The sequence below is a fragment of the Schistocerca serialis genome, chromosome 7, assembly GCF_023864345.2.
Source record: "Schistocerca serialis cubense isolate TAMUIC-IGC-003099 chromosome 7, iqSchSeri2.2, whole genome shotgun sequence".
NCBI classification, from domain to species: Eukaryota; Metazoa; Arthropoda; class Insecta; order Orthoptera; family Acrididae; genus Schistocerca; species Schistocerca serialis.
The window spans coordinates 30,950,399-30,964,729 of record NC_064644.1 but is presented as its reverse complement, the minus strand read 5'-3'; the positions used below and the strand labels follow the sequence as shown (position 1 = coordinate 30,964,729).

At 42.0% G+C, this 14,331-nt stretch overlaps 1 protein-coding gene across 1 annotated transcript in view; it reads right to left on the bottom strand.

Annotated features, from left to right (window-relative positions):
- The window catches only part of LOC126412602 (limbic system-associated membrane protein-like), a 173,367-nt gene extending 159,339 nt beyond the window's left edge, over positions 1-14,028 (bottom strand). The window contains exon 1 of the mRNA XM_050082269.1: positions 13,926-14,028. Coding sequence (XP_049938226.1) covers positions 13,926-14,028 — 103 coding nt within the window. The remainder of the gene's footprint in view (positions 1-13,925) is intronic.
- Between the last annotated feature and the right edge of the window lie 303 nt (positions 14,029-14,331).

Sequence of the window (14,331 nt, the reverse complement as noted above, 5' to 3'; positions counted from 1 at the left end):
AGCGTGTGTCATCATCGCCGCAAGGTCAAGCAAGACTGTCTGATCTCCCGCGTGCGGGCCGGCCATGCACAGCTGTGACTCCTAAAATGGCGGAGCGTGCGAACACACTCGTTCGAGATGATCGACGGATCACCATCAAACAACTCAGTGCTCAACTTGACGTCTCTGTTGGTAGTGCTGTCACAATTGTTCACCAGTTGGGATATTCAAAGGTTTGTTCCCGCTGGGTCCCGAACACCATAAAGAGCAAAGGAGAACCATCTGTGCGGATTTGCTTGCTCGTCATGTGGCTGAGGGTGACAATTTCTTGTCAAAGATTGTTACAGGCGATGAAACATGGGTTCATCACTTCGAACCTGAAACAAAACGGCAATCAATGGAGTGGCGCCACACCCACTCCCCTACCAAGAAAAAGTTTAAAGCCATACCCTCAGCCGGTAAAGTCATGGTTACAGTCTTCTGGGACGCTGAAGGGGTTATTCTGTTCTATGTCCTTCCCCATGGTCAAACGATCAACTCTGAAGTGTATTGCGCTACTCTTCAGAAATTGAAGAAACGACTTCAGCGTGTTCGTAGGCACAAAAATCTGAACGAACTTCTCCTTCTTCATGACAACGCAAGACCTCACACAAGTCTTCGCACCCGAGAGGAACTCACAAAACTTAAGTGGACTGTTCTTCCTCATGCACCCTACAGCCCCGATCTCGCACCGTCGGATTTCCATATGTTTGGCCCAATGAAGGACGCGATCCGTGGGAGGCACTACGCGGATGATGAAGAAGTTATTAATGCAGTACGACGTTGGCTCCGACATCGACCAGTGGAATGGTACGTGCAGGCATACAGGCCCTCATTTCAAGGTGGCGTAAGGCCGTAGCATTGAATGGAGATTACGTTGAAAAATAGTGTTGTGTAGCTAAAAGATTGGGGAATAACCTGGTGTATTTCAATGCTGAATAAAACAACCCCTGTTTCAGAAAAAAAATGTGTTGCATTACTTATTGAAGTGCCCTCGTACAAAAGCTGATGTTCACGAACGAAGGTTACTTTCACGTGTCCGGGAAGGTAAAGTGATTCAGTGTAGGGGAATAGACATCTTACTTGGTACCGATGGCGCACTCTGTCAAATGGCCACTAAAAGTTTAGGTGCACATGGAACCACACCGTTCTCACCATCCCCATTTCAGAAATATTCGAGAGTAAAGTTGAAACGACCATTTTGTAATACACTGTTTCCAGGAATTTGCGTACGGGGCGATTTAAAGTGGCATAAGAACGTAATAATAATCGCAAATAAGACATGTGTAAGACTGAGATACATTGGGAAAGGATGTAGCTGACAAAAACCCTAGTTCGACCAATACTCGAATATTGGTCGTCGCTGTAGGATAGTGTTGTGTCTAGACAAGACAGCTTAGACACAATGCGAGGAAGCCGAAAGGCACGCGCGAAGTTAAAGCAGGGTGCGTGAGGTCTGAAACAGGATACGTCATGAATGTTATAAAGAAAAGTACGGAGCTTCTGGAATACTTAACTTTAATCCATCCTTTTGGTACATGTGGAGACTGTGGCGATACAAGTGAGAGTCTTTAGATACATGCAATGTTACTAATGGCGTCTTGCTAGGTCGTAGCCATTGACTTAGCTGAAGGCTATTCTAACTATCTGCTCTGCAAATGAGCGAGGCTTCGTCAGTGTAGTCGCTAGCTAAGTCGTCCGTACAACTGGGGCGAGTGCTAGTCCGTATCTCGAGACCTGCCTTTTGGTGGCGCTCGGTCTGCGATCACTGACAGTGGCGACACGCGGGTCCGACATGTACTAATGGACCGCAGCCGATTTAAAACTACCACCTAGCAAGTGTGGTGTCTGGCGGTGACACCACAGATAGATATCAGATAGGATTTATAGAGGAAATAGAGAAGATGCAAAAAAGATTAGCGCGTTTCGTTACTGTGTCATTTAGTAACCGCGAAAGCGTAACCGAAATGCTCAGCTAACTCCAGAAGCAGATGCTGCAAGAGAGGTATTCCGCTTCACTGTGGGGTTTGTTGTTCAAATTCCGACAGCGAACGTTCGTGGACGAGCTAACAGTACACTGCTTCCTCCGGCGCACATCTCGAGAAAAGGCCGTGAGCACGAAGTCAGAGAGATTCGGGGACACACGGAGGCTTACCATCTACAGCTCCTGTCGCGAACCGTTCGCGGCTGGAACGAGTGGATATGGCGCCGGTACGCAAAGTACATTCCGTCACACACATCATAACTTGACCTGGTGGATATAGGTGTGCATGTATACGTAAGCAGAAAATATGTGGAAACCGCGTTCATGATTGAAACACACCTGCTCTAGCGACGATCGGTGACGCACATTAAAGATCCTACTCTTAATTGTGAGGCACCCACTATCAGTCGTCCATTCTATATACTAATCGCAAATGAATCAAATTGCCTTTTTATTGTTTACCGTTCCTAGATCTCGCTCAGGAGAGAATTGTTTACCTTCTGATCTACAACTGCAGTAGGATTGTGTGACCTTCACTACGACAGAACCAAAAGCATTTCCACTGATCTCTTCTCCTGTTCAATAAGTCATCAGTCACCGGGAAGGAGTACTTACCTGTTTCAGTTAAGTAAGGTCTTTCGCTCCATATTTATGCCCCGCGGAGTGGTCGCTCCGTTTGAGGCGCCATGTCACGGACTGCGCGGCCTCTTCCGCCTGAGGTTCGAGACCTCCCTCGGGCATGGGTGTGTGTGGCGTTCTTAGCATAAGTTAGTTTAAGTAGTGTGTAAATCTAGCGACCGATGACCTCAGCAGTTTGGTCCCTTAGGAATTCATACCAATTTCTTGCTCCACATCTTTGACAGAATGTTCAGATGTGTGTGAAATCTTATGGGACTTTTGGGGTGCATACTGTAAGACCTTCTGTACACACACCATCAGATTATTTGACTCGTCGTTCTAACGAAGTGAGCGAGTGTGTACAATATGTCTCGTGGTCTTATCGTGGCGTGTTTATCTTTTGCCGTTAGGTCAGACGATAGAAATGCCACTTGCACGCGTAGAGTAGCAGATTGACAGTGACCAACTTTAAACAGAACTTGATTAATTTTCACACACATTCATTACAATAATAACAAGCATAAAAACCACTTAACTTGATGCTGGATGTTATTTACAATTGACAATTTGAAGTTCCTTTGGTCTTGGTACGTTAATCTTATTCTCAGGTATCTCTGATACTTGACAAAGTGTCTATTCATTTATCTTCATGGCTATGTACAGGAATATGGTAATCTTATTAGGCGCAGACTGGAACTTGACTATAGACTGGTGCAGACTGATGCAGACTAATGCAGACTAATCGGAGGTCTCTACACTCGCTATAATACCTCGCGCGTTAAGGTATCACTGCGCGAGTGTGATCCGCGAGGAGAAAAGGTTCTACGTTAGCAGCAATCTCATTGGCTGAATTACATATTAATACGCGGGTCGGCGGAAGCAGAATTTGGTCCGTCATTAAGACAGCGCCATCTCGTAGTGCGGAGACGGACGAGCACTGCGCCTGCGCTGTTGTGCTTAGCGGGGCGCGCTCTAGTGGGAAAGTTGTGTACGCGCTGACTACGCGGAACTATGTACACAGCAGGACTTAACTGCTAAGGTCATCAGTCCCTAAGCTTACACACTACTTAACCTAAATTACCCTAAGGGCTAACACACACACACCCATGCCCCAGTGAGGACTCGAACCTCCGCCGGGACCAGCTCCACAGTTCATAACTGCAACGCCTTGGACCGCACGGCTAATCCCGCGCGGCACAAATTTTTGACATTTCTTTAAATCTGACACAGGATCTATCGCTCCGATGTGCTGTTCTAAGACACGTACCACACAATGAAGTGACAAAAGTCATGGTATACCGATATGCGCACATATAGATGGCGGTGGTACCGGGTACACAAGTTGTAACAGGGAATGCATTCGGGAAGCTGCTATTTGTACTAATGTGATTCATGCGAAAATGTTTACGATATAATTATGGCCCCACGACAGGGCTAGACGCATGAGACATTTCATTTAGGAAATAGTTTCGACAACGCCTGAAGCGGCTCATTTGGACTCGTGACAGCATCGGTTAGACCCTAGACGGCTGCAAAACAGTGACCTTCTCGGATGAGTCCAGATTTAATTTAATAAGAGATGATGGTTTGGTTTCGAGTGTGGCGTAGGTCCACGAAGCAGTGGATACAGTTTGTCAAGAAGGCGCTCCATAACGGTGAAGCTGTGTTTATATGGAATGGACAGAGTCCTCTGGTCAAGCTGGGCTGAGCAGTCATTGGAAGTGGTTATGTTCGGCTACCTGGAGAACATCTTTGCTGCCATTCAAGGACTTCGTGTCCCCGAAAAACGATAGAATTTTTACGGATGACAACGCGCCCTGTCAACGGGACCCAATTTGTTCGCGATTGGTTTTAAGAATATTGAGGAGAGTTCGAATGAATGATTTGGCTACCCATACTGCCCGACATGAACGTAGTCGAGAGGCCAGTTCGCCACCAAAATCTTCCATCGGCAACACTTTCACGATTGTGGACGTTTTCAGAAAGGCTTTTCAACAGAAAATGGTTTAATTCATACTTCACTGGAAGCATGCAGAAAGTTGAAATAAGTGGTTCATGTAATGTTAAAACAGCAGCTGATTCCTCAAACTGGGAGGCTATCAAGTACGGGGTCCCACAGGGTTCGGTCTTAGGTCCTTTACTGTTCTTGATATACATTAATGACTTACCAATCCACATTGACAAAGATGCAAAGTTAGTTCTTTTTGCTGATGATACAAGTATAGTAATAACATCCAAAAACCAAGAACTAAGCGATGTAATTGTAAATGATGTTTTTCACAAAATTATTAAGTGGTTCTCAGCAAACTGACTCTCTTTAAATTTTGATAAAACACAGTATATACAATTCTGTACAGTAAATGGCACAACTCCAGTAATAAATATAGACTTTGAGCAGAAGTCTGTAGCTATGGTAGAAGTCTCAAAATTTTTAGGTGTGTCCATTGATGAGTGGTTGAACTGGAAGCAACACATTGATGGTCTGCTGAAACGTCTGAGTTCAGCTACGTATGCTATTAGGGTTATTGCAAATTTTGGTGATAAGAATCTCAGTACATTAGCTTACTATGCCTACTTTCATTCACTGCTTTCGTATGGCATCATATTCTGGGGTAATTCAGCGTTGAAAAGTATTCATTGCTCAAAAACGTGTAATCAGAATAATTTCTGGAGCCCACCCACGGTCATCCTGCAGACATCTATTTAAGGATCTAGGGATCCTCACAGTAACCTCGCAGTATATATATTCACTTATGAAATTTGTTGTTAATAATCCAACCCAGTTCAAAAGTAATAGCAGTGTGCATAGCTATAACACCAGGAGAAAGGATGATCTTCACTATGTAGGGTTAAATCTGACTTTGGCACAGAAAGGGGTAAATTATGCTGCCACAAAAGTCTTTGGTCACCTACCAAACAGCATCAAAAGCCTGACAGATAGCCAACTAACATTCAAAAATAAATTAAAAGAATTTCTAGATGACAACTCCTTCTACTCATTGGCTGAATTTTTAGATATAAATTAAGGGAAAAAAAGAAAAAAACTTAAACATTAGTGCCATGCAATATTTTGTGTAATGTAATATCTTGTACAGACACCTTTTATTAACCTGACACGCTCCACATCATTACGAAGTGTCGTATTCATGATGTATGGAACAAGTATCAATCTAATCTAATCTATATAGGCAACATGGCTCAATATTTCTGCAGGGGAGTTCCAGTGACTTTTTCAGTTCATGTCAAGTCGAATTCCTGCACTACTCCGGGCAAAGGGAGATCCGACACGAAATTAGGTGGTATCCAATGACATTTATAACCTCGGTGTACATGCAAAGCATGACTTACTTTCCGTTAGGATGCACTCAAGAGTTGGTTAGGAAGATATCGAGTGTTAGGTGGCCTGGATACTTTTAAAACATGAGAGCAGGCCATAAGGTGGAAAGAAGCGGTGTTACACGATATGGTTCAAATCGCTCTGAGCACTATGTGACTTAACTTCTGAGGTCATCAGTCTCCTAGAACTTAGAACTACTTAAACCTAACTAACCTAAGGACATCACACACATCCATGCCCGGGGAAGGATTCGAACCTGCGACCGTAGCGGTAGCGCGGTTTCAAACTGAAGCGCCTAGAATCGCTCGGCCACTCCGGCTGGCTACACCACATGGAACTACAGTGTATATAGTTTGTGAACCAGTGAAGACATTATGTTTCAAAGTGCAAGTGACCTAAGAAATATGTTAGCAAGTAAAGGTTGTTTCAATACAACCTTCACAGTCGGAGCTCCGCTACTTCTTGATTAATCGAGACTTAAAAGCCAGTTCTTGGGTACTTCCGGATTCACTTTCTTCAGAGTATTTTTGGGATGTCAGTAGTTACGAGACGTATTACAGAAACTGAGAGAATTTTGTAATTCTCATCACTTATTTTGGGCTTCGGCAATTCAGGGGACTTCGGCAGCTTATACGCTGGAGATCAGCACTCGTGTATACCTTTCCTTCAGCCTATTTGCTTTCCTTTTATTCTGAAATTATCACTGAAATGAAAGAATGAGGACATTGTTATGCAGTGTAATGTTCATGATACAACTGCAGTGATACAGAGTGTTAAAGGAAATGTGCTACTTCCTGCAAAACAATTCGACATGTCAAAAAACTCTTTGCGATGGAGGCTGAAGGAAGTGACATTAGACAATAGGTGATGTAGCGATGTGCTGAAGCGTTTACTCTCCGAAAAAATGTGGAACGCCACTTTATCCGCCATCTTATTCAACTTCAGAAGCATTCACTTTAACTATCAGAGATATAAGAGAGCTTGTAAATAAGCTCACCGCCAATAATGTCGAAAAAATAAGTCCAATAACGGTAGACAGAGAGCAGGTTACTACATGCTGTATTCTTTTCTAGGAGAAAAATGCTGACAACTAGTCCTTCAATAAAGTGGCTGTTTTTATGCGGACAGTTCTCGTCAAGTTCAATAATGAAACGAGATGTGCAGGATACTAGATGTTGTATTCTTCTCATGGATAAAAATATTGGCGTCTAGTGAGTGACGAGCGGTGAGTGCTTTTATGCAGATAGTTCGCTGAAACATGGCGGTAAATTAAAAAACAAGCTTTCACCAGAACTGAAATTTTCGCAGAAAGCAACTACAAGAAAGCTCAACAATAAAGAACCCTCAGTTTTAAAAGAAGAGGTGGGATGGCTCTCAATGGGGGATGAGTTTACTTTATTGTAGATGCATAACCACTAAGAAAGATCAGAAGTCTTTCATTAGTCACCGTTTGAAGTAAGTTAAACAACTGGTCTAACAATTACTTTTCATACTAAAACCATTTGAATTTCGTATGAAACATTCTTCTTTATCTTAACCTGTCGAGGCTTTCCAAAATGAATACAATTATGATCATAATTATAATAAGGGCTGCTCGTAGCAGTATATTCAAGAACATAGCTTAATCGTTTTGTATTCGAAAAATCTGTCTGAAATAACATTTTATATTCCTTGCATGAGAGAAGGATGATACCGTCTGAAATTTCTGGATATTTTAGGATATGCGGCATCAGCGAAGAGTGCAGTACCACTTACTAAACAACCCGTCGTCAGTACAGATAAGTTTTTCGACTATTCAGTAGTTTTGAAACAAGTACTCTGATTAAATAAATGTTATTAGCTTTTGACGTATCCTGGTATGCTCCCAACAAATGCAGAAAGCGAATGTCTGTTCACCTGTGCAAAAAAGGAAGGCAGATGTTGACCTGCGATATTTTGCTTATGTGTTTATTTTAATATCATTTCTGCAAAAATTGTAGAGGTGAATACAAAGTAGTGAGTAAATTTTAATTCAGAAGACGTATCAACTGAAGGTGGAAAATTAAAGGAAATATTTTTCTAGAGTAACAAGTAACGGAAAAATAAACAGCAGCGAAAGCCGATAATATTCTGTACTCGGAGAGTTAATCAGCTCACGTTAGATTTTTACAGTCAACTCAGAATACACAAATTCTCATCGTAAAAACATGAAGCAATAATTCATCACCTAAATTCTTCTGAGGGATGCTTCTATCACCATTATCAACACTGGAAAAGCAGCCACTGACATTCGAACTAATAACCACCGTCAGTACCTCAGTCTCGCTGCTGAATATTCTCAAATGGTCATAAGCTTCTTGAGATTAACTTGCCCCTTCTCCACGTACGTATACTGTAGTGGCTGGTGTCTCTAGTCTTCTCACAAAGCTATTGCAAGCATCATTTCGTTACCTACTATCAACGTAACGCAGCCTGAGACCCATCAAACGAGAGTTGGCAAATGATGCGGGAATCAAGAATGGTAACCTTGGGCAAGTCCCTATGGAGGTTATTAGTCGTTGCTTTCTTCCAACCAAATTATGATGTGTCAGTTGTGTATATGTGTGATCGGGGTAGCTGTGATGGGTGCTTCCAGAGCATGGTGTTGTGTCCGTCGTGTTATGGACGAAGGGAAGCGGAGGAGTGAAACCAGGTAGCGGCATCTGGCCTACGAATCACGAAGAACACCGCAGAGCTTAACGACCAATGCCGACGGACGGATCAACATCAGTAGTGTAAGATTCCCTCCACCTCATGTCATACTGGAAAGGGGGAGTGCGTTGGAATCCATCCCATAGCGTGGGCGCTAAGTTTCGTGATCTACAACGTTACACTAACTTATCTACTCATATACATTACTAGCCATTAAATTGTTTTCTGTACCCATAAACGCCGGTGCAGAACCTGCAACATGCGGTCGTGCGTTATCCTGCTGAAATGTTGGGTTTCGCAGGAGGGTAGAGTCACGGGTCGTAACACATCTGAAATGTAACGTCCACTGTTCAAAGTTCCGTCAATGCGAACTAGAGGTGACCGAGGTGTGTGACCAATGGCACCCCATACCATCACGCCGGGTGATACGCCAGTATGGCGATGGCGAATACACGCTTCCAATGTACATTCACCGGGATGTTGCCAAACACGGATGCGACCATCACGATGCTGTAAACACAACCTGGATTCATCCGAAAAAATGACGTTTTGACATTCGTGCACCCAGGTTCGTCGTTGACTACACCATCGCAGGCGCTCCTATCTGTGATGCACCGTCAAGGGTAACCGCAGCCATGGTCTCCGACCAGTCCATGCCGCTGCAAACATCGTCGAACTGTTCGTGCAGATGGTTGTTGCCTTGCAAAACGTCTTCATCTGTTGACTCAGGGATTGAGACGTGGCTGCACGATCCGTTACAGCCATGCGGATGCCTGTCATCTCGACTGCTAGTGATACGAGGCCGTTGAAATCCAGCACGGCGTTCCATATTACCTTCCTGAACCCACCGATTCCATATTGTACTGACAGTCATTGGATCTTGACTAACACGAGCAGCAATGTCGCGATACGATAAACAGCAGTCGCGATAGGCTACAATCCGTCCTTTATCAAAATCGGAAACTTGATGCTACGCATTTCTCCTCCTTACATGACGCATCACAACAACGTTTCACCAGGCAGCGCGGGTCAACTGTTGTTTGTGTATGTGAAATCGGTCGGAAACGTTCCTCATGTCAGCACGCTGTAGGTGTCGCCACCGGCACCAACCTTGTGTAAATGCTCTGATAAGCTAATCATTTGCATATCACAGCATCTTCCTCCTGTCGGTTAAACTTCGCATCTGTAGCACGTCATGTTCGTGGTGTAGCAATTTTGATGGCCAGTAGTGTATATGCCGACATACTAGCGCGAAAGAGTATTCCACAATCACGATACGCAACGTATCTTACGTATCTAAGTTATTGACCGATTACTTATTATCAAGCGTACGAGAATATTTCTAATCGCTCTTACACCCAGCGTGAAATATTTTAATTATTGTTTTCAGGCAATGACCCTTCTCTGATATAATGTTCCGTAAGCTTTATTCACATACAAATACGTTTCATTTAAAAAATTTCAAAAATCATTCATATTGTTTGTGAACTGATTTCCCTAAAACAAAGAAACAAAATAGATGAGATAACATTTGTGAGCCTTTGAACGATATTCAGTGTCATATACAGCAAGTGAGGTATCGATTCAGAATTTGAAGTTCAATGCTTAAGATCGAATTTGGTGTGTGTAGCGCTCATTCTGCTGTTGTATCCGTTCTAATGCTTGATAGCCTGTAGCTTGGGAAGGTTAAGCTATTAAATGTTTTACCGATAGTGGTCCTATTGCTACACCAACCATTAAAGTCTCGCTCGGCCTTTCATTTACAGTAGGTGATGTCAGGCATCATTGAAAGGCTCGTCAAATGTTTCCAATCGAAATTTATTTCTTCGTTTGGACAAAACATTTTACAAAAAAGTAGAATGAATTTTTCTCTTTTATTTCGGAAAGCCGCCCCCTATAAATAATTTGAGTCGTCCCTCAAATCATAATTAAGTTTTACACCAGTATCCTTATTATTTTCAAGCATCTGTACCTTTTTCGTGAAACTGTACCTCCATCAATTTGATAACCCATTTCTCCGTATTCCACCCTTCGTTTGGCTGTGAACATTTGGACAAGAAACCACTACGTATTATACAGGATGTTTCAGAAGTGTTGGTCAGTATTCAGGTATGTGACAGGAATGATCGTTCTAAACGAAAATGTGTAGTCAACATATTCTCTAAAACGCATATGTTAATAGTTACGAGCAATTATTGATCTTCGATACTGTGAAACAAATCTCTTCTACTGCACGGTCTTTTCTTTCCATATTTTGGGAAGTGGTAGTATGGACCAAAACAAGAAAAAATGTCCTGTGAACATGTGCTCTAAAATGAATATCTTAAGAGCTATTAGCACTTGTACATCTTCGCTACATTCAAACTCAACCCTTCTAATGAACAAGTGCTCATAAATTTTAAGGTATGCATTTTACAGCGCATGTTTACTGGATTTTTTTCTAATTTTGGTCCATACTACCATTTCCCAAAATATGGAAAGCATAGAGCTTGAAGTAAAAGAGATTTGTTTTACAGTAGCAAAGATTAAGAACTGTTTATAGCTCTTAAGACTCGCGTCTTAGAGCCGATGTTTACTTCACTTTTTTGTTTCGAATGATCATCCCCATCGTACCCCTGGATATTGACCATAACTTCGGAAACACCCGGAAAAAGAAAGATGTTCCCTAATGTACTACTTAGTAGTAATCTCCACACACGAGACACCAGAAGACACAAAAGCCTGCAACATCTCTGTAAGCCACAACATACTAAATACCTGTGACGCCTTAGGTAATCCGTGTAAACACTGACTGTGTAAAGTCCAGTTTCAGAGCTGTAGAGGAAAATAGGGGAAGCAGATGCACAGGACTTCACATATATAAAATTCACTATAAAAGCATTTCACTTTACTAATGCGCCAAACATTGTATTTATGTAAATGTATAAATTTCTGCAGATCACATCATCGTTGTTTTCCTGTACGTGATGATATTGAGTAAATACCTCCGTAAATGTTACCCTATTCTGGAGAAAAGTTTCTTCAACATGTCGCAGTTGAAGACCTGAAGTCTGGTTATCTTATTTTTTTTCTTTACACTTTAAACATACAGTCATGGAAGCAGCCTGTAAAACATTGTTATATTTAATATCGGGTTACCTCTAGCTGGACGCTTCTGTTGTTGGAAGAGCTACTGCGTTATTCTCCTGGTGTGATGCATGAAATTAGCGGAAAGCGTAAATCAACATGGAGTTTCCATTGTGCCTCTCGCTGGTTTCAGCATTAAAATTATCTGCCGCATAAAGGCAACAATAAGTGATGTATTACTGGAATTATCATCAGCATAAACACTACTTCTACTGCCGTTTCATATTCACTCATATGACAGCCATATATCGTGTTGTTATGTATGTGTGTAGGGGGAGGTGTGTCAGGAAGAGGATAACACAGAGAGAGACAAGGATATAGATGAAAGGTGTGAGATAAAAAAGCAGATAAAAAGATGGATAAAGTGTACTAGAGTGAGTTAGTGAGGCTTGGGAATGGAAGAAAGGCAAGGAACCAAAAAGAAAAGAAAAAAAAAGTATTTGGGAGATCAGTTTACACCAGATACTGCTATTTATTTCATGCATCTCTGTGTAAATCTGCATCGTGTATCGGGTGCCAAAACGTCAAGGAGAAACAACGTAAAGACAAAAATAATGAAAAGTACAACTAGGGGGATTAGTAGTTTCCCTAATACAAAAACTGCGGACGACACAGTAAGTGGAAGGGGTTAAAGAATAATCCTAGAGAGGAAGTAAAATTGCACAGCATTGCCCAAGCTGGGGAGGTAAAGGGACTGATGACCTCAGTTCCATAGTGCTCAGAGCCATTTGAACCAGCCATTCGAGAAAGGTGAAATGTTCAAATGTGTATGTATTCGTACGGGACCAAACTGCTGTGGTCATCGGTCCCGCCAGCCGCTGTGGCCGAGCGGTTCCAGACACTTCAGTCCGGAACCTCGCCGCTGCTACGGTCGCAGGTTCGAATCCTGCCTCGGGCATGGATGTGTGTGATGTCCTTAGGTTAGCTAGGTTTAAGTAGTTCTAAGTCTAGGGGACTGATGGCCTCAGATGTTAAGTCCCATAGTGTTTAGAGCCATTTGAACCATTTCTTCATCGGTCCCTACACTTACACACTACTTACACTAACTTATGCTAAGAACAACACAAACACCCATGCCAGAGGGAGGATTCGAACCTGCGGTGATAGCGCCGCGCACGAGGAAGGTACCAGAGGTAGGACAACACAGGCAGGGAAAGTTTTTTTCCGATAATAAAACTCTGCTGCTACCAGAGCGAGTGAGAAATGTGTTTCCAAAACTGCACGTCTGCAGCAAAGCTTTGTATGGATGTGAAATGCAGTGCAAGTAAATGTGCTAGAAGGGGAAACGGAAGCATTTGCAACGTGGTGCTACCGACGAATGTTAAAAAGTAGGTGAGAAATAAATAGCTGGTCCATAAGAAACGATTTGCGATTAAGTTAAAATTTTCGTTGTAAACTGATATATATTTTACGTTATTGGACGAAAGAACGGAGAGACTTTGGTCCATATTTTGAAATCCTTTCAGACACGCTGATAGCTTTAATATGAGTAATATTACTTTTCGGGGTGTGAGTACCACCAGAGTTCTAAAATTTGTGAAAAATTGTTTATAGTGAATTTACTTAGCGCATAAACGTATTTTCAAGGAACTGTTAAATATTTAATTCCTAGGAAAGGCATGATCATTGCGAAAAATCACCACGTATTATTCACACGTGGAAAGCAAGATTTCCTTTCTAACTTGAGAAATTCCATCAAATATTATACCAGATGACATTAATAAGTGGAAACATACAAAATATGTTAGTTTTCTTGTCTTAAAAAGTACTAATTAAAAGACTACCATAAGTTGATGATGGACTACCACTTTTGATATTGAAGTTGTTGATAACACTGAAGATGTGATTAGAGCTTGCCCCACTATACTAGCCATTTTTCGTTTAATTTTTGTAGCTACGATTATGTAGCACATTTTACGTTTCACCTATGTTCAAAGTTTCGCTTGTACTCTCCTGGCTCGTACGTTGATATCAGTTCGTACAACTTCGTTTCTATTACATTTAGTACTTATGATCATCATTCAACTGTAGCAGCAATCATGTTATTCCTAGAGCGCAAAAGACATTGTTAAATCAAGATGCATCATCAGTTGATCTGCCAAGTCTTCTGCTATAAGATAATTCCCTCACAGAAGCTCCTTAACTTTGCTCTTCAACTTTATTTTTATTTACCTTGGAGATTAACTTTCTGCGGCCCTAATTTTACAAGTTGTAATTCATTGAAAATCAATGGCTCTCTTGATGATCGGCGTGTACATACGGAGTCCCTGCACATATTGGCTTCTGACAGACGTCATAATGGAATCATCTGGGTGTGTTCGCTGCTGTTTGTGCGTATTTTAAATACCTCAGACAATTTTAAATTCTGCCAAGTGTGGCATACCGTGATTCATCTACTGCATTCAATACACAAGGGAGCGTTCAAAATTGTCTGCTCATTAGACAAGTTTGTAGAGAAAACTTTATGAACTACTGAATGGTTACAAAACTGATTCAACTGTTTAAAAATGCCAATACTAATGTTGATGAAAAATTGAGAAGTGGATTACCGTCAGCACCGCTGAAGAGTCAGTACACA